Here is a 24,159-nt window from a genome sequence, read left to right as displayed (position 1 = left end):
ATTATAATGATGTAACTAAAAATTTACGAATTTCGCAATTTTTTCTTTATCTGTGCTATAAGACGTTGCTTCCTACCAAATTTCAAGATTCTGAGTTCACGGGAAGTACCTTGTAGGTTTTGATTCCCTTGCGAGTGTCGGAAATTTGCGGCATAAACGATTGTATCTTTTGATTGCGTTGGCTTAGAAGTTTGATTTTTTCACAGCTCCAAGGGACAGTAGACCTGAGTATTTGATATAAATTTCAGCTGATATAGTTTGATAGGTACAGATCCAGGCCCTGAATATCTGAGAAAATACAGCTCGTGTGCGCGTAAGGAAATATACTATGTAAGAAAACAATACGTAAATGCTTATCGTACTGCTTGTTGTTGAGTCAGTACATAAATAAAGTTGTAATGACCGTATGATATAGGGCGTAACTGCCATCAAATAATAATCGTTTGTAACAATTGAACCATAATTTATTTTCTGTTCAGTGTTTGTTTGTCTATCTTGATTTACTAAGCGCATCTTCTACTCAGAGTTGCAAAGTGGGAAGCGGAAACAGGGCGGCCAACTACTGCGCTACAAAGATGTGCTGAAGCGACACATACGGAGATGTGACATTGAACCATCGCACTGGGAGACTTCGGCACAAGATCGGCCGAAGTGGAGGCATACAGTGAGTACAAAAGTGCAAGCCTTTGAAGAACAGAGGAGATTCGAACTCGACGCGAAGCGAGGCCCGACCACCTGCGGTCATAAACTATAATTTTGTCGGAGGGGTGCTGACCTGCGGTGAGTGTGGTCGTACATTTACTGCGAAAATAGGCTACGTCAGCCACCCGAGAGCTCACGATCGTCGCTCTCACTAACCAGAAAAACCCAGTCGCCGAGGCCGAAACCGCCTGGACAGGATGATGATGATGATGATGGTTGTTTTTTTTATTATTTCACTCTCTCAATTGCCCAAAGGTTGACTGGAAGAGATCCCTTAGGGAAATAGGGAAAAGTTCGCCTTTGTACATTGTATATATTTTATTTTTATTGTGTTTGTAATCTGTCTTATGTACAATAAAGTGTTTGCCACTTTACCTATACATACATACAAATGGCATGAAAATTACTGCTCTTTATATACCCAGGTACTAGTATTATATGACTCCGATGTAGGCTTTTATCGTTGTGCGTCCGGAAATATCGGCAAATCCCGGCGAAAACCGGAACAAGCCAAACCCACCGGAACCGTTGTTCGTTCGTGTACGTGTACTACCTAGCCGAGTGAATTAAATATGATGGCGTGCCAAATCGGCATGGTTGCATGTTATGTTGTTAACAAAAATATGTACATGGCTTTCATTACGAAGGTTCGTGTGGTTAGTGCTTTTAAGGAAATGTCTAGCAAGAAGCATTAAATATTTTTCCCCTCACTAGCTCGGAAAGTTGTCGTTTATCCTTCAATACAAGCGGGGAAAAACGCGTTTTATCCACTAGTGGGGAAAGTAATTTGACCTTGGATGGAGCGTGTTTAAGTAGCTTGACATATAACAAAACGTAAAACGCTCATGATAATGGTTCGTTCGATATTAATTATCATTAAATAAATGGTTTGAGAATCTAATAAAAATACCAAATTTAGCTTTATTTAATGATTTTAAGTCATAAACCTTAAAATTCCATAAGAAACGTTTGTTTTTTTATAATGATGTTAAATATAATTCTGAACGCACAAGTTGAGTCGATGCAATTTCAAAACGCATCGTTGACATTTCATACATCAGAAATATCAACATTGTCAACATTTTTTTTACTTAAAACCTTTTCTCACCGACTCGCGTAAAAATACACAACTTCCAGAGTTTTCTATTCTAATATCGTAAAGAAATGAGTGATTCCAGTGATGAAGATGATCTAACGCCTGTGGATGTTGCACTTTCCTCGCTATAGTGAGGTGAAAAGTTTTGTGTTACACACGGGCGCAAATGTATTTTACTTCTCGTGTGTTGAAACACTCGCTACGCTCAGGATTCTATTTTAGAACCACTCGCTTCGCTCGTGGTTCACCTATAAAATCCTTTCGCTTGCTCGTCTTTCAATTCTACACTCGCGGGTAAAATACAACTTTGCACCCTTGTATAACAAATAACTATTTCATCACACTTACGCAGTAAGCGTGCTATTTCACGCGAGCGCAGCGGGAGCTGTCCATTTTACGCCCACGGGAGTTATAAGTAGTTTTTTTTATTATATCAGTAACTCATACGAACCAAGTAGGTTATAAGTAAAATACTTGTTTAAAGTTAAGGTATACTTAAATGAGTTTTACTTTAAAAATACTGACTTTTTTGTTTATGTTTAAAAATGTGATTTAAAAAAATCCTGGCCTATTTGAGTGTCCCACTGCTGGGCAAAGGCTTCTCCCCTTCCACGACTCCCGATTTGGCGTTTCCTCCGGCCAGTTGCTCAGGAAGCTGTCCAGGTCAACCCGCCATCTCGCTTTGGGTCTACCCCGTCCACGTGCCTCTACCACGGGCATCCACATGGTGGCTAAGCTAGCCCACCTCTCCGGATGCATGCGGTAGACGTGACCGGCCCAGTCCCATTTGAGCCTAGCGGTTTTCTCGCCTACGTCAGCAATGCGGGTTTTAGAGCGCAACGTGGTGTTTGTTATGCCTTTGATATGGCGGACGAATGTTTTCGCTTAAAATTTAGTTTCTTCGCAAGTGTGATGAAAAACATTGTGTATAACTCCGGGGGTAAGAATATTGCAAACTCGAGTCTTCAATTCACTCCAGCGTCTGTCTTGAATCTATAGACTCTCGTTTGCAATATCTTATTTACCCCCTCGTTGCACATTATTTAATTTATTTAAGAGTGGGGACTATCAGATACTTAATGAGCTACGTGCTTTACTTACTTGAGGTACTTAATGTTTGTTCAATAAACACGTTCAACAACACTGAATTGATCAAAAAATGTGAAATCCGAATTTTTTTGTAAATATATTCGAGTTCAAAAACGTAAAGTATCCTTACCGAACCCTATTTACCTACAATATTTCACTTACCTCCCTCGTTGCACAATGTGGGTCTCTATTGTTTCCTATGAAGTTTTAAGTCATAATGTATTGTTTGTCCGCATTTTCTTTAGTCATAATTAAGTTTTTCTCAGCAACGCGTAACTTTTCAGGATTGCCATAAAACAAACCTACCTAACCTAACACATTGGTTTGGGAGACGGACGGAGACAGCAAGGAGAACATACATAGATCAAGTAAAGGAATAACTCAACGTCATGTCGTATCAGGCTGTCAAGGAGAAGGCAGAGGACCGACACATGGAAATCGCTCCACCGACAAGAGTATAACTCTTAAATATATGATGATGACCTCACCTAACCTATCTATAGGATAACCTTACGAAAATCCTGAAATCTTAACGGTTTCATAATTATGACTTATGATAATCTGACAATCATTACATTATGACTTTCAATAATTATGTCAAACAAAGGGATCCGGCACAATGTAACATAAAAATATTATACACATGTAGGTATTATAATAAAATATGATTGCTGACACATAAGTAATAAATGTAACAATACTTAAATGACGACATCCCTCATCCTGCGAGAGATAAAACGTGTCTACAGCATGTTAACCCGCATTGAAGCGAGGCTATCTAGGCAGCACATTACCTCTGGGAGGTGGTCTAGCACACACAGGCACAGAAGGGCTGTGTTAATTCGGTAGACTTACATAAAAAGTTATTAGGGCCCCACTTAATACTTAATGGCTTTGGCTTATAAATGCCCAATAACCCTGTATATCGTTTATGTAACGATATTATTATTTTTTGTGTAGGTATGCAGTGAGGTTAAAAATGTGCTCGCATTTTCCTTTCTGACTGATCTAACGGTTAGAAAATGCATTTTTTTTTAAGTTATTTTATAGGTATAGTTGAATACGGCAAAAAGCGTTGGGCGGCCCATATCATATCTTTATAGGTTAATAAGAGCTGAAAATAATGTAATAATAAAAGATAATTTGAGGTAATTTTTATCAAGCAGAAACGTCTGCGAGAAGTTTTTTATATTAAAAGAAAAATTTATGATGAAGCTAGAAGGCTTTTTCTTTTGCTGTATTACGAGTATGAACGTAGGTGTGTCTGAGGTACATAGTGGATCTTCTGTATAAATTGCTTTTGTTGAAATGGGCAGTAGGCGAGACGTAAATTACAACTGCGAATTGGTTTAGGCAACATTTAGGCTCGTAAATGGCGAAAATCCAACGATTGGTAACCCGGATAGACTCCGAACGGCCCGTAGGTAATAGAGAGGAATTCAAAGTGTCGTCTAGAAGCTCTTAGTAGAATAATTAGAAAGTGTATGTTTAGGGAAAATGGCTAAATTTACATTGTAATTGGCTTGAAAAGTAGCTACCAAAATAAGAGCAAGTTTTTAAGGTTATTGAAATAGTGCCTGATTTGTGTGTGTGCAATGTAAACAAAAAGTAAAATATACCTTAGATTGAGTACAGCGTAAGTTTATATACTAACAGGTTTTTAACCTGACACTTAACCTGTTCGTCTGAGGTATTCAGGATCATAAATTAGATTTTTTGGTTATTTATCCACTGTGATCCAAATCTGATAAATCGCGGATAAAAATTTGTACAAACAGTTTAATTTCAAACGTCCGTACTTTTATTCAATCAGCATTCGTATTATCCGCTGGCCACAACAACAGCGTACTACGTAGGCGAACAACATGCGAACGCGAAGCGAAGCGATGCGGCGCGGGGTGAATCAATCCTTTGATACCTATAGAAGTGTCCTACGTGGGCGAACGCGAACGCCGTGGGCCCGCCGCGTCGCGCCGCGCCGCTTCGGTTCGCGTTCGTGAGTTGTTCGCTTACGTAAGACCAAAGAGAATATATACGATAGGGGTATTGTCATAGTAAATTTTGTAGTCACAGTAAATTTACTGCCATCTATTGACACACGATTAAAACTAAAAATATCAAAAAACATATATATATGGATAACTGATTTTTTTATTTGTATTTATCATTCACTTCGCGATTTCTTCGTGCCGCTACAAGTACATGCGGCCCACACCAACTGCATAGCGTAATGCATCCGGCAGTAATGTCGCGCTGTAATACTGCCACAGGAATGCTGGTGCAATGTGACTTTCGGATTCCGACGGAAAATGTCATAATGGCAATTTAGCAAGAAATTCATGACATTTTACGTTTTATGCAGTATTTTAGCGTCGCAATACTCCTGCAGTTGACTGACAGGACAGCCGACTGCATTACTACTTACTTCAAATGTCAAAAAAAATATCCCTGTCCGTATTTTTGATATTTGCGGCAGTAATGTCGCGCTGCAATACTGCCGCAGTAGTGCAGCTGCGGTCGGAATCTATACGTCGCGTCGCCTTTAGTTATGATTGCTGAGTATGTTAAACTACGTTATACGAAATATAATAACAGGTGACGTGTCGGTACTAGAGCTCGGTCCAATCGGCAACGTTTAGGCAAGTTCGGCCTAATACCTAACAGGGGTTTTGTTAGACAGTGAACCTTCTGTACGTAGTACTATTATTTATTCTGTGCCAGCGCGTTAAAAGTTATCATCCCGCCTAAATATAAACTTCACGTTATCGAAATCACATTGTCAACCAAACTTATTAAAGACGTAATCATATCACAATAATATTGCGGCACGTCAGGGGGTACGAGAAAATGAAGGAAGTTCGGTGATGAGATTGTCGCCCACATTCGGCCTGATTCGAACTTTAACATACGTCAAAAATTTGCTAAAAATACGATATGGATCGGATATGTCATACCTTTAGCAAATTTTTGACGAATCTTAAACTTCGAATCAGGCCGATTGTCTCTTGTAAGTAGTTAGGGGCTTTTACGCGACTTTGTATGCCCGCTGATAAGGAGAACAATAGGGCTATATTATGATATTATACGCTTTATTAGATTAGGCTTCCTTAAAACTCGCAAGCTGACTCCATAAAAGGGTTACAAAGGACATTTCAAGCGTTAACTTAGAATTTATTTAATGTAGTGAATAATTTCAGTGAGAAACATAAAGGATAAGACGCTAGTTCCATTTGGGTCCTCACTATATTAATCTAATGCTCAACAAAGTGTAAAGGGAAACGCCGGATTCTCATTATAAAATAGTTCGAGAAATAGCTTTTTATTAGCCTCTTTAGAGAAATATTGGCTACAATTTCACATCTCACTGAGAGTCTCAGTCTGAGACTTCTCATTTCGTAAATTCTTCGTGTGTAGTGTCGTAATTGATGAACAATTAATTTGTTTGAATATGTTACGATTAACCAAAACTTGCGTCTGTTTGAAATAATAATAATTAGGTAGGTTGAATTATTATAAGGCCGTATGTCTCCCGTGATGGCCTCCAGAATTAGGTGCCTTAATGAAATTTAGAGGTCAACTGATAAAATGTATTTCAGGCATAATAACTTATTTCAGGCCATTTCTATATACCGTCAACCCATTAATATTTCTGCCGGCGCTGAAATGGTAGTATTTGGCTCCTTAGTAATTTCTGAAGAACTATAACAGTATAACTTTCCTTAATAACGTAGCGTTTTTAAGGAAAGTTGAATGTTTTTGTATTTCTTATTATGGCTCACAGGATATTCACAATGAGCAGAAAATATCAACTGAAAACCTGGCCAAATGCGTGTCGGACCACGTATAATTATGAACTTTCGATCCGAAGCAATTATTTAAAGAAAAATGTTTACTTAAATTAATCTTATTTTAATTTTTAATTAATTTATGTTAATCGTAAAACTTATGGATGTACTTACACCTAAGGTATTTTTAAAGGTCTATCAAATTTAATGATGTGCAACTCTTTGATGTTCGCATGTTTTTATTGACATTAAAATACATGTATTGAGTGCCCTTCTAAAAATTATAATAGGTAAAATTATGATTAATATACCTATAGGTACTTAATTAAGTATAGATAGTACTTTACGTGTTTAAGTTTCCTAGTAAAACAGCAGACGCAGTGAAACCACGACATGTCGGATTAATACAACTTTCAGGCTTCTTGTGTAGCGTACACAACAATGGACACAGACTTACCTGGTAACAGCACATGCCTCTAGCCAGGACGTATACTCGATCGAAGAGCGCGAAGAGCGAGGCCGAGGGTTGGTGTATGGTGCAGATGATCGTCCTGCCCTGCCGTGAGAGCAGGCGCAGCAGCACCACTAGTTGCCGGATAGATACTACATCTAGGCCTCTGTCAAAACGGAAATCATTATTTTTGCAACTCCTGTTTCCTACATCTTTTAGTATTTGATAGTTCCAGATATTATATCGATATATGATACTAATACTATATCGGGAGTCGTGGAAGACAAGGGGAGAGGCCTTTGCCCAGCAGTGGGACACCATAATGGGCTAGTAAAAAAAAAAATGATACTAATACCTTTTAATTTGTTCGCTGAGTATTAGAGTTCAAAACTTCACAAAAAATATGCAGTAGGGTGATAATGATAACTAATGTATAATAAATAAATCTTGTGTTTAGGTAACAAAAACATATTTAGGTTACATACTATACATATATATATAAAAACTACTTATAATAAAAATTAAAAACTAATCTAAATTAAAATACATCTAAGTATGGCCAATTCAATTCAATACAATTATTTATTCATAAAATTTTACATTGTATACGTCCGTCGTTATCCCCCGCGGCATTGTGCCAAATATGCTGGCACCATCCCCTGGCTAAATGGCAATACTTAATGCGCTGCGAGAGAAAGCTGCCAGCTCTCTGGTCACCGGTAGCATCGACGAGCTTTTTACTTAGCTTAAATCTTGTTGAATATGTTTTTAAGCCAAAAGTAAACCCTGCGGCAAATTCGCTTAATCTAAAAAAAAAAGCAAAATGTAGCCGAATTTGAACAATAAAATCTCATTTTGTAAGTGGACTATTTTATTCAATTACCAGAAAACGTGTTTGGGGCTCGCTATAGAACGCTCACTGGCTGAGCGTTTGGTTTTTCATTTGCCGGGCGTGTGAAATTTTAATTTTTTCCCATTCCTTAATTAACGATTTTACCTAAATTGTTAATTGAAAGTACCCTCAAGAAATACTACTGAAGTTTATATACTTAGCCGTGTTTTTTAATGCACATCTATTTTACTTTCCTCGTATTCGAAATAAAAAAGGGCACTAAATATAATGACCACCCAAAGATATAGTAGTGTTTAACTCGAGTGAATAGTACCATTTTAGTCTCAGACTATTCTGTCTCACAGCGTTCGAGCGCCAAATTACCTCGACAGAAATGGCCGGGTGCCTTTTATCCCTTGGTTAACAATCTACTATTACTGTTTTAAAAATTTGATTTATATGTAAATATCGTTTTTCTCCTCGCAAGTGTGTTGAAAAACGTCGTATGAAATGCGTGTGCATTGGTCATTACACACATCGGCTTTCTTATATCGCCTCGTGTGTAATGTAATGACCAACATAGCACACTTGTATCACAATGTACTATTATTATCTTTAACTTGTGTACCTACTAATGTACTTTAGATAACTGTGGAAGAGCGGGAATTCCTGTCATAGGACGTATTATACATATTTACTGGGAAGTCCCAACCACGAGAGTGTTTTGCTGCTACAGAAATAGGCTGACTATGATGTATGTAGGTACAAATAATTTGTAAATATTTACTTTGTATTTGCATTATTAAGATCGTATAATATTATATCTACTGATAGTGGAGTGTCGTAAGCTTTTTACCCAAGGAATATTCCAAGCGAGATTTTCGTGAAACCTTAAGAATACTCAGATATTTGCAATTTAAAGTCTAGTGAATGGCCTATGACCAAATCTGTACCGTAAAATGTGCCTTCTTTGCTACCCAGCAATATATTATGAAAACTACATCACAACCTCATTTAAGTGTTACAACACGATAATTAGTGATGGTCTACGTTAAATCGGCGTATAGGTATATCAAGATACCTACAACAATATAATAATCTGAAAATTTAAATAGAATTTCGAATTTTGGAGCAAAGTGTACCTAGGCACATTTTACGGTACATCTGTATACATAAACACGCAGCAGTAAATACAAGCTCCCGGCCTACATTTCCTCTTCTCAGTATGGTTAGCAAAAATGCAGTAACTGTAGTAAGCTATTCTGGCTACGTAGCTAAAATGCTTACCGTACCGCTAAGTGGCACAGGCGTGCTTTGTGCCTAACGCGTCGCACGTTTAAGTTTTTTAAACCGTTTTATTTAGTTTGATATACCTTTGTATGTATGTATGTAAATACACACTTTTACTTAGCTTCACTGCGTATATACCTTTGTATATGTATAGTGCTTCAAATCTTGTAACTAAAATAATTTTTAAGAAAAAAAAACCGACTTCAATGGGGGATGCCGCTGAAAGTTCACTCAAGTTGATGGTGCACTTAGATTCCAGACAATGAAATGAAAAAGACAGCATCTTTTGCCTAATTATGTAGAAAAGGAGGTAAAACGACACATTTTTCTAGTAGCATTTCGTTTTTGTAAGGGTCGCAGTTCTAACCTAACCTAACCTACTTTTCTGGTAGCATTTCGTTTCTGTAAGGGTCACAGCTCTAACCTAACCTAACCTACTTTTCTGGTAGCAGTTCTGTTCTGTGAGAAAGGCAGTTCAAAACCCACCCACCCACCTAACCCACTTTTCTAGTAGCATTTCCGGGTCCGGGTCCGGGTCTGGGTCAGGATCCGAGTCCGGGCCGTGTCCGGCTGTCCGGGTCCAAGTTTGGGTCAGAGTTCGGTCCGGGTCCGGGTCCGAGTTGGGGTCCATGTCCAGACCCGGGTCCGGGTCCGAGTCCGGGTCCAAGTTTGGGTCTGGGTCCATAAGGAAGAGAACAAATCGCCAAACATGAACTATGTGTCATTGAAGAGTTCCATTCTGATCATCATCAGCAGTTCTACTTCATCAAATGTCACTTGTTTTAATGTAAATGCTGGATTTGTTGATGAAAATACAAAAATCACTATATGTATGCCTTTCACATTTCAGGAGTTCCCTCGGTTCCTCGTGGGTCTCATCATCAGAACTCGAGCTTGACAAAAATATGTCTTAAAAACTTAAGCTGCTTAACAAACATAAAAAAGAGGACAAATCGCCAAACGTAAACTATGTGTCGTTGAAGAGTTCCATTCTGATCATCATCAGCAGCTCCACTTCATCAAATGTCACTTTTTTTAATGGAAATGCTGGATTTGTTGATAAGAATACAAAAATCACTATATGTATGCCTTTCACATTTGAGGAGTTCCCTCGATTCCTCATGGATCCCATCATCAGAACTCGAGCTTGACAAAAATGTGTCTTGAAACCTAACTTGCTTAACAAACATAACGAAGAGGACAAATCGCCAAACGTCAACCGAATTGAGAACCTCCTCCTTTTGAAATCTTGAAGTCGGTTAATTAGAACCACTTCCCGATATCTGATTCAGTTGAAATTTTGGAGTACTGTCGTAATTCCGGTGACAATGCAATAATATGCTAACATGGAGGTGTTCTGATTATGCAGCCGGTAGGTAGCCAAAGGAACTCCTCGATGGAAAAACACAAACACATCAAGTTTAGGCTCATTAGATAGGTCTCAAGAAGTACTCGATAGACATGCAAATGAGAAGTACAGTCAGCAATAAAAGTGTGTCACAAAAATTTTTTTTGACAGTTACTTGTATTTTACCTAGTTACTAAGTTTAGTACTTAAGTAAGTTATAGTTTGTATTAGATGCTATATTATAGACATGTTTTTTAAGAATTGTATTTGTTAACTGCATGCATAAATTTAATTAGAACGATGCAACTACGTTCCTCATGCTCGTGTCTATCGTTGCGCGCGATATTTACTGCAAGTAATGTTAAAACAACATAAAACGAAGTCGAGATTTTAAAAAGTGCATACAGTTCTAATAGGGCTTTAGGGAATCTGTTTAAGTTAGGACAAAGCTGAACTGTAATCTACAGACAGACCTGATTAAATTAATTAATTAATTCTTTAATTCAGAAAGAGCTGTAGTGTGAATCGATACTGCGTAAATATCGATACAACGGTAGGTACATGGTGCCCACAACGATAAAATTGAATGTACCCCGCAGTTTGTAGTGTAATCAATGATCGGGAATTCAACGCTCGCCTATTGTGTGAATACTAAATGTATCGAGTTCTACATTGTGATTTTGTGAATGGTTGCGACGGATTATTGTACGTTTTACGTCATTACTTTATTATTGAAGATTGGTTGTAAGATTTAGTCCTCATTTTAGTATTTTTTAAATAGAAACCGTTTTTGTTCAAGCAGAACAGCAACATTTTTATGGTACCATGAAAAGGTGAGGCCATTAGTCATGAAATTGCCAGGATTGTGGGTGATAATATATATATTAATACGGAATAATAACAGGACATTTTTAAAACTTAGTAATTAATACTGACAGACTCTTTGCAATAAGGTAGGTGAGGCATATAAGGCCCGGCGGGTAAAAAGGTCCTGCATTCAAAAGTAGCAGTTGCACTAGTATGATTTTTTCAACACAACTGGCAACAACGCTTTTGCCTTCGCACGCGCCGCTAATTTGTCAATAGAGTCCATACAGTCAGAAAGGGAGGTTGCGGCTGCTCTTGATGATTTTTTTTTACGAAAATAAAGTTTGTTTATTATCGAGTTTTTATTTATTTATTCGGTGTTTTAATGTATATGGGTGCAAACGGTAGTAATCTAACTGTATGAGAAAAGGAAAAAAAAAATGTATATTTTTATATTAAATATTGTCTATTATTCTTGAACTTGTTGTGTTGGTAAGAGGACCCACTGTTAGTGCGGGTAACAAGGCCTGGTCCCGGGCCTTATTGAACGTATGCGATGAAATAGAAAATTCAAATATTTTTAGATACTTAATTATGAGTTTTTTTGATCTCTTAACAAGGCCGATTTGATAAGTTATAAGTAAGTATTTACTGACTTACAAAAGTATAAGTGTACTTCAATATTATTAGACGTATTGATTCTTTAAAAAGTCTTAAGTTCAATAAAGCCCAAAAATACGTTTAAGTGAAAAATAATTTGCGTTCTTATTTATTTTTCGTAAACAGTTAAAATAGCTGTAACTAACGAAGGTTTAATTTTACTTTTAGCCTAATATTTTCGAGTAAAATAGACGATTTCTTATATTCGTAGTAAGGCCCAAAGCAAATTATTACCACTAATTTAAAATATCCTCCTTTTGTGAAGATACCAAATATTGTTTTTTGTATAAGTTTAAAGTTTAAAATGATTGAAATCTGTCATTACTGTTTATTTTTTGCGGGCCTTAATACCCTGCTAGTGTTCATTAATACCCAAAACAGTACTTTTATAAAACTTGTATTTTTCTTGACTGCCGTAATATTTTTATAACTATTTTGGTATAAGAAGAAACTTAAACAAATGTGAAACCTTTATTGAGTGAGTTTTACATAATGTCCTAATTAGTTTAAAAAATATTTCAATTTAAATTAAGGTGGGACTTATATGCCTCACTTACCTCATAACTACGTAATTGAAACGCGTTACTTCGAAAGGAAAATGAATATTGAATTTGTGTATGTCCATAAAATAGTTTACAATATATTGAAGATTATTAAATATAAATAAATAAATTTTATAGCACATTCTTACACAGATTGACTAAGTCTCACGGTAAGCCTAAGGAGGCTTGTGTTATGGGTACTCAGGCAACGATATATATAATATATAAATACTTAAATACATAGAAAACACCCATGACTCAGGAACAAATATCTGTGCTCATCACACAAATAAATGCCCTTACCGGGATTCGAACCCAGGACCATCGGCTTCACAGGCAGGGTCACTACCCACTAGGCCAAACCGGTCGTAAACTATTATTAAGTAGTATAATTATATGGACGTCTATGTTAGTTTTAGAAATGGCAACGGCTGTGGATACTTGGGTGGAGACGCTATAATTAAACAATTAACGGTAGTTTAATGAACTTTCAGGAGTATTTCAAAATAACAGCTTGATATCTAAAACTCCAACAGGCCTTCTGTACTTTAGTATTTTCACATATTATGTGCAAGAGCCTTGTTTCTTATCCTAAAACACACCTGTGTGCAAGAGCGATGCAATGATACTCAAATTGAATTGGTATTGAATATTTGTTTCTGAATAAGACTATGAGCAAGAAACCAACAGCAGTCGCGTGTGGCCGAGTAGTTAATTTGCGGTTGTCATGCGTCTCGAGGAAATTTGTTAGAGCTGGGACGTAGGCCAATATAGCAATTTCCAGGGTAATTAGTATTGGGGGTTGTGGCGGTAATAGGTATATGAAAATTTTCACTTAACGCGTCTGTTATTAACTCTTGAACTGCTAATATGGCCAGTTTTTGGTCTCACTCTCGTACGACTATGTTAAGAAAGCTTAACCAAATGGCATAAAGCTTCTTGCACATTTAAATAGTTTTTTTATGTCGCAGAATGCATGGCAGAGAAAGAGATAAATATATGACTGGCATACGACGCGTATACTTATTAATATAAAACGGGTGCGGTACAGCGAGATCGTAATTATTTTTCCAACTAATTGCTTTACCAATAAACATAAAACCGAAGGTGATTTTTTATTTCACTTATTCATTGGTTTGTTGTTCATTACTTCTTCAACTATTATTTGATAATAAAAAGAAAATAGTTACGTATTTCAATAAAATAAATAAATACTAATGGACAATTTTACTAAGATCGACCTAGTCCCACAGTAAGCTCAATAAGGCATGTGTTGTGGGTACTAGACGACGAAATACCTATATAATATACACACATATATAAATACTTATATACATAGAAAATATCCTCAACTCAGGAACAAATATTTGTGATAAACACCCGGGACCTCCCGCTTCGTAGGGTCACTACCAACCTAGGCTAGGAGGTCGTTAATGAATTACTGCCGTGAATTAATTTATAACGAATATCAAATACAGGAGCTTATGACCCGCGGGCAATTTGCCTGGTTTCTGTAGTCGAAATCAGCTTAAAATATTTGGCAGTATGATTGTAATCGTCAAATTTGAGCTTATTTCTAATTTATATTGTTAATTCGAAATTCGATTTACATTTAGCCTACAGTAGCTTTACCACGACTGCCTTAACAGTATCTAACTGACATAATCGCTAAATGTCTGCGTAACTTACTTTTTATACATTTCGCTCGCACTAATATGCGAGTACGAGCGAGATGCATAAAAAGTAATAAGTTACGCACGCACGCTAGCGAATATGTCAGTGTCAAACAGGTGGTAGCCGTACAGAGGCATTTTTCCGCGGGATTTAAATACGTTGCATGGTATGTTCTCACCAATAATATATAGGGATCACAAAAATATATAGGGAAGGGAATGGCGTTTTGTTTCGTGTACTATCTACTACACGAGGATTTCGTTATTTGGGTTCAACTTGTCCTTCGGAAAAATCGGAAAAAGTTCAGATTTGTATTTAAATCGTATGTAAGTCTGAAACCTGATTGATACTAGTATGTGTAGTATATTATACAACAAGGCCGTGAAGTAATCCATTTTATCCGAGAACGAATATATGTATCGGTCCGAGCATAAGCGAAGGCCCATATAGGTTGAAGATAAAATGGCCATTAATGCCTACGTTAAATACTCTGCTTTTCACTTCGATTGCGAGGAAAATATAGTAGGGTGGCCGAACAGGCTTTAGGTTTTCGTTCATGTCGTCTCGGATATGGGTGAGTATGGTATTAATGCATTCAGTATAATATCCTGAACACAAATATATGAAATGACAAGCGCAGAAGTGGTGGGGGGGTAGTTGCTGTGACCTCATAAAGTCGGCAGTACAAACTTTTTTACTTTTTTCTTTCAAACACTACTTGGTCTAACTAATTATTAGAAAACGTTCATAAATTTCACAATCCAGAGTTGATTTTGAACTGCTCGAAATTAAAAATGACTGAATGGATTATTCCAAATTTTATACCAAATGATTATGAATATCCTCTATATAATGTCAAAAAATTATTAAACAGATATACCAAAAAATAAAAAAAGTACATTAAGTTGAAAACCAGTATAATTTTCTGTTACAGTAAACTGCACTTATTATTAAAACAAACAAAAAACCCGACCGTTTACATACATTTTTGGAATGGTCTTTTCACTAGCTTTCATTAGGTACCAATATTGCTATAGTAAGAAAAAAATAACAACCCCCCCCTTTTTGTTTCATTCGCGGGAGCCATTTTCAAAATGTAGTAAATAACTTTATTGTACAAAACAAAAATTGTTAACATGAAATTCATATTTTAGGTACAAAGGCGAGCTTATCCCTATATATATATATATATATAGCCTATGTCACTATCACAATTCTGACAAATTCAACCACACCTCTTATGTAAAAAACCGTCCAGCCGTTTGGGCTGTAGGGCATGCTCACGCCCACGTACCCACGCTCGAAAAACATTACCCTCCTTCTGATGCAGTCGGGTACTATTTTGTTACTGGAAACGTATTTTTACCCGACTGCATCACATGGAGGGTAATGTTTTGCGAGCGTGGGAAATGGTTATAATTTGCAATCCGCTCTTACATACTTGGATAAACGTACAGTCCTCAATACTATTTGCTTAGCACCTTTTTATTTGCATACATACTCCTATGCAGAGGGGTAACATTTCTCTAAAGTTGACTGACTGAGTACATTGACGATTTTAGCTCCTCTGGTGTCATGGCCCAGGATTATATTGGAAACGGAGATTGCCGGGGACATCACGCGTCTTGCTCCTTCTCCCGTAGCCGCTAGATTGCCACAATTACTCAACTTTAATCCGGGCTCTACGTGACTTGTTTGATGACCGTGGTTTATCTTTGTTTTTTATTACGACTATGTTGCCAAATGCGAAGTATTTTTACTTTGTGTCAATTCAATGACAGTTTAATATATTGTATTAATTTAGTTATACTTTAACTGATATATATATAACTCATATGACCCATATCATAAGCCTTTGGTCGTACTCACCACACTTTATAATAAACTTTAATAGAAAAAAAAATCGACTTCAAGAAACAGTTTGAAATGCTATTAAAATTATTTACGACTTACGACCATAATAGTGCATCTTAAAACAATTAGGTAGTTACAATTAACCTCAAAACGTAAAATACTTGTCGTGGATATATTCTAACGATATACATATTGTTTAGTGCACAGATTTTACGTCTTTTTCGTATCGGTATCGTAAATTTATTATTTGGCCTAGCTAACAATGCGAATTACAGGACTTTATTTTGATTTAACGTTTTTCCTCAAAGCGATACCCTGTAGGTAAGTTTAAAATGAAGTTTAAAATTTCGAACAAGTCTCAGTTTCCCTCGAATCCAGACTCCTTGCATATAGGATCAATTTTTAGATCCAATTATCGTCATGTTATGTAGATTTGGCAGTCGGATCATACTGATCGATGCCTTGAGTAAGATTTTTATTTTATTTTAACCCAGCCAAATCTTAATTTTAATTTAAATTAACCCTTAGGGTTAATTTCAGAATGGGCGATAACTTTTAAAACGCCATGGGAAGGTGTATACCAATTTCCAGCTTATTATCTCTAACTCCAAGGTTTACCCCTTTTTAGGCTTGATGATTGCGCTATTTAGAAGATCATACGGTCTTATCTCTTATGCTTTAACGTTCCGTAGCAAAATTGAACCAAGACAGGTTTAAAACTCGAAATATAAATTGGTAACACAAGGTCCAACTACAGCGTACAAATACATGATCCAAATAGAAGTCTTACTGTTTATGATACTTGACCTTAACCCTTTAACGGGCAAGACTGAAAAAATTCACAATACAAGCCTCATCGCTAATCTATAGTCCAAAAAATTCTGTACATCAAAAAAATAAAAAAAAGATGGTGTTATAGGCTGTTTTTTTTAGGGAAAACGGGACCCTATTACTAAGACTTCGCTGTATGTCCGTCCGTCTGTCTGTCTGTCTGTCCGACTGTCACCAGGCCGTATCTCATTAACCGTGATAGCTAGGCAGTTAAAATTATCACAGATAATGTATTTCTGTTATCACATCGACTGCAGCCATGGAGGTCATGTTAAGCCTTCCACCGCTGCACCTACACATACAACAAGAGGCCAGTCTCTCAGCGGTAAGGCTGCGAGCCCTTAATATATGGTCCAACATCATAGGAGCTCTTCACACAACTTGCCTGGATAAGGTATAGGACGAATTTCCAGTGCTCAATTCGGGCACGGATCGGATTCATAAACGAGCTATCTTCGACAAAAGGTACAAAATACAGTTATACGAGGACGACAATTACGAAGTACTCAATCCTCGGGAGCTCAGAATCTTCACTGATGGGTCCAAAACAGACAGCGGATCGGGCTCTGGAACCTTCTCAGTAGACCTGAACATGTCAATTACCACTCCGCTAGGAGCCCATAACTCGGTATTCCAGGCTGAATGCACTCAGCTGGCATCATAAACGCGGCGGCTGCCATCACTGCAAGGAAGGTAGTAGGATCCTCCATCCGCATACTCTCCGACAGTAGAGCAGTCTTGATGGCTTTAAAAAGCCATATAGTCACATCCAAACTTATACACGAATGCCACGAACGACTAATGGAGGTATGACATAACAATAAGATCACCCTACAATGGATCAAAGGACACAGCGGATCCCGGGGTAACGATGCTGCGGACGAGCTTGCCAGGCAAGGATCGAGTGCGGGAGCGATTGGCCCAGAACCGATCCTCCCGATACCGTTTAGCAAGGTACGCTCAATGCTGCTGGCACGTACAGGGAAACTACACACAGAACATTGGCTAAACCAGACTGGATGCAGACAGGCCAAACAAGCCATGCCTGGCATCAACGGAAAGCTCACAAGGGTGCTCCTTCAATTAGGAAAGTCCCGACTGAGCATGGTAACCAGTGTCATAACAGGTCATGGACTATTTAACAAACATCTTTTTATAACAGGTGTCACAGACAGTCCCCTATGCAGAGGATGCATGGAGACAGAAGAAACAGCCTCTCACGTGGTGCTGGAGTGCACCGGAGTGGCCCCATACAGGGCAAAACATCTCGGATCCCCGAGAGACCTCCCCGAGGTCCTACTCAACATCAAAGGTTTGATAGGTTTCCTCGAGGAGCTGGGCTGGCAGGACTAGCCCACCCCCATGTCACGCAAAATAGGCGCCAGTCGTCGAGTTGCGGAAAATCGCCCGGACTACAATACAATACAATACAATACAATGTATTTCTGTTGCCGCTATAACAACAAATACTAAAAACATAATAAAATAAATATTTAAGGGGGGCTCCCTTACAACAAACCTGATTCTTTTGCCGTTATTTACGTAATGGTACGGAACTCTTCTTGCGCGAGTCCGACTCGCACTTGGCCGGTTTTTTCGAGACCGCTGCCCTATCTTATACCTTTAAACGAGCAATTCTTGTATATATGTATAACATATATATATATATTTCGGGGATCTCGGAAACGACTCTAACGATTTCGATGAAATTTGCTATATGGGGGTTTTCGGGGGCGAAAAATCGATCTAGCTAGGTCTTATCTCTGGAAAAACGCGCATTTTTAAGTTTTTATATGTATTCCGAGCAAAGCTCGGTCTTCCAGATATTAAAGGGTTAAGTTCGAATTTTGTATAATCCCTCAGACGTCGGATTAGGTCAGCTGTTTACTGAACCACTGAAACCCGTCACCGTCGGGTTGGCAATTGCAGCTTACTTCGCACATAAAAAACTGCGAGGTTTAAGTCAAAAAAGACATGACCTTTTTGCTGCTTAGGTGATCTAAATGTATGGTTAGATCGAGGTACTCGTACTGTCATATTCATATTATATTTAAAGCGATGTTGCTCTGCTTAGAATATCAATGTAATGAACTTTTTGAAAAAAGAATCAAATTGACCAAATCAAAGCGAACAATATATTATCTTAACAAATTTTTGAAAAAATCGGCAAAATAGACCGTAACTGACTTTAATCAGAAGTCGCAACTGATGTAGACAGTAATGTCAGTATAGGTACTACCTCAATGTACATATAGGTATTTATTAATTTATCATATGCGTTGTTTATATCTTTTTTTACTACTCGATAGGTCGGTACCTTAATTTTTTCGGCATTTTTTCTTACCTTCGAAAATTCCAATATGTTTTTTTCTCATCTACTTACACAATGGTGAGGTAGGTATACAGAACAATAACTATATCACATTACCAATAATAGCCTAATATCTATAAGGATTATAGTAATGAAAAGAGTAAAGGAAACCAGCTGTATAAGGATCGCAGCAAATATAAATCTAGTGTTTGTTAGTACAAACAAGCGTGATTATTATTATGGAAGTAACAGACAAGTTTCTTCAAGTATTACGTACGAACGAGTAGGTATCATTTTACTGCTTTAATGAAAAAAAGCATGGTTCAATGTTCGTGTTTGACAAATTGGCAGTATCGATTAGGCTAGAACGAGGGTAGCGTTAGATTAGCCAATTGGCTGGTCACCGAGCTAGTGAAAGCGGCCGACGAAGTGGAAAATAGCAGCAAGATGGAGCGTAGTCTGTAATGCCCTGCATCTTGCTTCTATTCTGTTAATGACATGTATACTTTGTTAGACGGCAAGGACAGATATGAAATGCACAGCTTCTTCGTTCAGCTTGTTATTGTAGCTCGTATCTATCGTAAAAGTCACCGAATAATAATGGTGCATCACAGAAATGTGAGCGCTACCATATTAAATGTATGAACCGATTACCGTTCTGATTCGTTGCGACACAACACAACACGACACGTCAGACAAATGTGAATCCAGCTTAATATTATCATGGCAGGTGATATAGTTATTTACGATATAAGTGCGGAAAAGAGGAAATTCGAAACTAGTGGCGATAAATTAAAACACGACCGCAGGGAGTGTTTTAAATCGACACGAGTTGCGAATTACCTATTCGCACGTGTATCGTACAACGTTTTACAGTACATATGGCCCTTTAAACTTTCGACATATGCACGAAAAGTTCTATTTTACGCACTAGTGCGAGAAAGTAGCACCATATGTACTGTAAAGTATTTTTTAATACATTTGCTCAAAAAGTGCTACTTTTTGTGGCTGTTTAGGGTGCGGAAAGTTGGTTTTCGCGAACTAGTGCTTTTTACTTTTCCAATTTTTTTTAATTTTTACTTGTTCCAATTCATGACTAAATATTGATGAGTGTTAATATTAGTTTCCTTTAAACGTCGTAATCAACATAAAAACCTACTGTTAATGTAAGAATACGAAAAATATGCATATTTCATATTTTATTACTTACCTCTTCATCATTAGATTAGATTAGATGATTTATTTCATGAAAGACAATTACATTATAAGTTTGAATTAATGTCAAAAATATTAGAATTTCTATTATGATCGTCAAAATAAAAATAAAAATAACAACAATACTAATGAAATAAAATTATAGCTCCAACAAGGATTGTCAACACAATTAGAATAAAAGTAAGTAGGTATGTAAATACTTACAAATCCAAAATAGAAGTAAATTTACAATGTCAAAACTTACACGTACCTAACAATAAAAACCCAACACACAAGAACAATAAATATAGAAACAAATAATAAAAATTCAATTAATCCCAATGGGAACAATGGTTACATTGTCAGTAGGTATAAGATAATATAGGTACAAATAATTTTTAAGTAATAATTATAAGTATTATAACACGTTTATTTTTTAACGTTGAAAAACCGTTGTTAATAAGTTGTCTGAATGGATCGGAACGCCTGTCAAAGAAGAGGCGTATTTTCTTACTGCAAGAATGTTTTAAGTTTCCAAAGGCAACATTCGATATTGTTTTTATAAATATACGATACACAAATAATCGTAAATAACGATATTTAGGTAATAATAGTACAATGTTTTAATATTTACAATTGTTTCTGTCTTATAGAACATGCATTTGAAAAAAAAAACATTCATTGAAGTGGGTTTAATAATAATAACAAAATCTATTCTAGTCGAATATAAGCTAGAAAAACACCTCTTTATAATGTCAATGTCAATGATGTCCAAGAATTAATAATATAAAAGTTTCGAATTCCATCCCTTACTTGTTGCTTTTCTTATTTTTTCGCAACTGTATTAAAAAACGTTCCATACACGTGCGGATATGTCATTCTTCACTCGTCCCGAGTCTTGCCACTCGCCTACGGCTCATGGCAAGATATCTAGGTACTCGTGAAGTAATGACATACTTTCCGCACTAGCATCGAAATGTACTATTTTACATTGACAACTGCACTAACTAGCGCGTAAAAAGCGCATCAATGTAATATCGATAATAGGGTTGTTTCCACGTGTTGAATTCTATAACTAAATCTAGTTAAATACATAGAAAATGAGCAGTTTATCACAATAACTTGAAAACTTTAAAAAGTATATCAGAATAATAAATAAATACAAAACTTCAGTTTAAAAAAAATATCTTTTTAACTGCCAAATAGAAAATAGTTATTTGTTATACAAGGGTGCAAAGTTGTATTTTACCCGCGAGTGTTTCAACACACGAGAAGTAAAATACATTTGCGCCCGTGTGTAACACAAAACTTTTTCACCTCACTATAGCGAGGAAAGTGCAACATCCACAGGCGTTAGATCATCTTCATCACTGGAATCACTTTTGTTTACGATATTATAACAGAAAACTGGAAGTTGTGTATTTTTATACGAGTCGATGAGAAAAGGTTTTAAGTAAAAAATTTGTTGACAATGTTGACATTTCTGATGTATGAAATGTCAACGATGCGTTTTGAAATTGCATCGACTTAACTTGTGCGTTCAGAATTATATTTAACATCATTATAAAAAAACAAACGTTTCTTATGGAATTTTAAGGTTTATGACTTAAAATCATTAAATAAAGCTAAATTTGGTATTTTTTATTAGATTCTCAAACCATTTATTTAATGATAATTAATATCGAACGAACCATTATCATGAGCGTTTTACGTTTTGTTATCTGTCAAGCTACTTAAACACGCTCCATCCAAGGTCAAATTACTTTCCTCACTAGTGGATAAAACGCGTTTTTCTCCGCTTGTATTGAAGGATAAACGACAACTTTCCGAGCTAGTGTGGGGAAAAAAATTATACCATTCGATTCCTTACATTTTATTAAAATTATATGGTATAGCAACAATCTACATAAACGCAATAATTTCACCGACAAAATCGCAATTTCCTTGTTTTCCACGGCTTCTGAGCAATAGCGACGTTACATGCTGACGTCACGATGTAATGCCAATTTGTCAGAAGCAGGGAGCGTACAATTCATGCCTGTTTCGTCATAATGAAGTATATAAACACATATGTTTTTAAATACGTAACTAATGACAGATAAGGTATCAACGTTCCATTGTTACGAACGTTTTAGTTTTTACATTAGTTACTGAAATAAAAAATAAGTACTTAATGAGTCATGTGTAATAAATTAATGTTTCCCATTTTATTAAAAACTGAAATCTGTTGTTTCCGCACGCCTCCAATTTATTTATAATTAGGTATGACAATGTCAGATAATAATGTTTTTTACTGTCCGTCTTATGTCTCAAGTGTCAATATACTGTGTCAATGGTACCACTTTGTCGCTTACCATAAGGACGCTCTGACAGGTTATTCGTATAAAAATACCAGCAAATTTCGTCCTTATGGTAAGCGACAATGTGGTACCTTTTACTTGGAAACGTCACATATACTTATGTCTACTTAAACAGAAGAGGTTGATTAGATAGTAGCGATTAATGATTAATCCTATTTTTCATATTACATAGTTATTACGGTAACGATAAATAAACGTAAAACCTGAAACATGCTGTATGTAGCTTGACGTCATTTGTCTGTCATCGGCATGAATTGTACGCTTCCTGGTTTAGAAGCGTTTCGTCAGTAAAGTGCGGGTGCCAGACTGATCATCATTTGTGACTTTTGTCACAGATTAATAAATAGTTACTACGTAACAGATACATCATTCCCATACAAAAGCGAAAATACCTACGCTATAATAGCCTACAAAATCTTAATAATAATACCTGCTGCTCAGGACGAGAAGAAATGTACCATAAGTATGCGCACAAAGAGTCGAGACTGCCTTGCTCGCCGCGCGAGCCACGTGCCAACGCGTCATCGTAAGAATGCGCTAGGGTTGTACTGTTACTTATGTTATTATTGTAATAAAACGACTGTTGCGAATCAACCATATTTTATATTAGTCAATCAAATATTTAAAAACAACACTTATAATACCTGACTCAAAAAACTCCTTAATTTACGATTTATCTACTTATGTTCAAAAAAATAAATAGTGACAAAATTAAGATAGATTTAAAATACTACTTACCTTTCTTCGTCTCTCGGAAATGAAAAAACCGGCCAAGTGCGAGTCGGACTCGCCCACCGAGGGTTCCGTACTTTTTAGTATTTGTTGTTATAGCGGCAACAGAAATACATCATCTGTGAAAATTTCAACTGTCTAGCTATCACGGTTCATGAGATACAGCCTGGTGACAGACGGACAGCGGCAGCGGAGTCTTAGTAATAGGGTGCCGTTTTTACCCTTTGGGTAAGGAACCCTAAAAAAACGACAAATTTTCTTTTGTTTTTTGACTTTTACACCCATCTACTGCACAATAATTACGTGGTTTCGGCATTTCGAAGCGTAAGCGCGGGAAACGTGCGGTGCGAGCGCTCAGGCGGGCGTTCGGCGGCCCTCTGTCAATTATATCGTCGACGATACGCCGAGCGGTAGGCATATAGCGCGTGGCTTTGAGCGAGTGAAGGAGGCCTGCTTTTGTATTGCTTTAAGACAATGGGTCTCATACAGACATTTGATCCTCAATACAAACCTGATCGACTGATACCATTAATAAAAAATTGTGGAATACCCTATATTGTGTGAATTTCGTTTCCGATCTGCACTGACAAACATCGAGAAA

At 36.8% G+C, this 24,159-nt stretch overlaps 2 protein-coding genes across 2 annotated transcripts in view; both read right to left on the bottom strand.

The window, feature by feature from the left end:
- The window catches only part of LOC134741954 (uncharacterized), a 275,994-nt gene that overhangs the window by 4,679 nt on the left and 247,156 nt on the right, over positions 1-24,159 (bottom strand). The gene's annotated exons all lie outside the window — the stretch shown is intronic.
- The window catches only part of LOC134741887 (ATP-binding cassette subfamily G member 4-like), a 174,246-nt gene that overhangs the window by 72,309 nt on the left and 77,778 nt on the right, over positions 1-24,159 (bottom strand). The window contains exon 5 of the mRNA XM_063674783.1: positions 7,130-7,289. Within this exon, the coding sequence (XP_063530853.1) occupies positions 7,130-7,289 (160 nt within the window). The remainder of the gene's footprint in view (positions 1-7,129; positions 7,290-24,159) is intronic.

The sequence above is a fragment of the Cydia strobilella genome, chromosome 1 (genome assembly GCF_947568885.1).
Source record: "Cydia strobilella chromosome 1, ilCydStro3.1, whole genome shotgun sequence".
NCBI classification, from domain to species: domain Eukaryota; kingdom Metazoa; phylum Arthropoda; class Insecta; order Lepidoptera; family Tortricidae; genus Cydia; species Cydia strobilella.
Note: the sequence above shows the minus strand (reverse complement) of the source record. Positions and strands in the feature narration are given on the sequence as shown.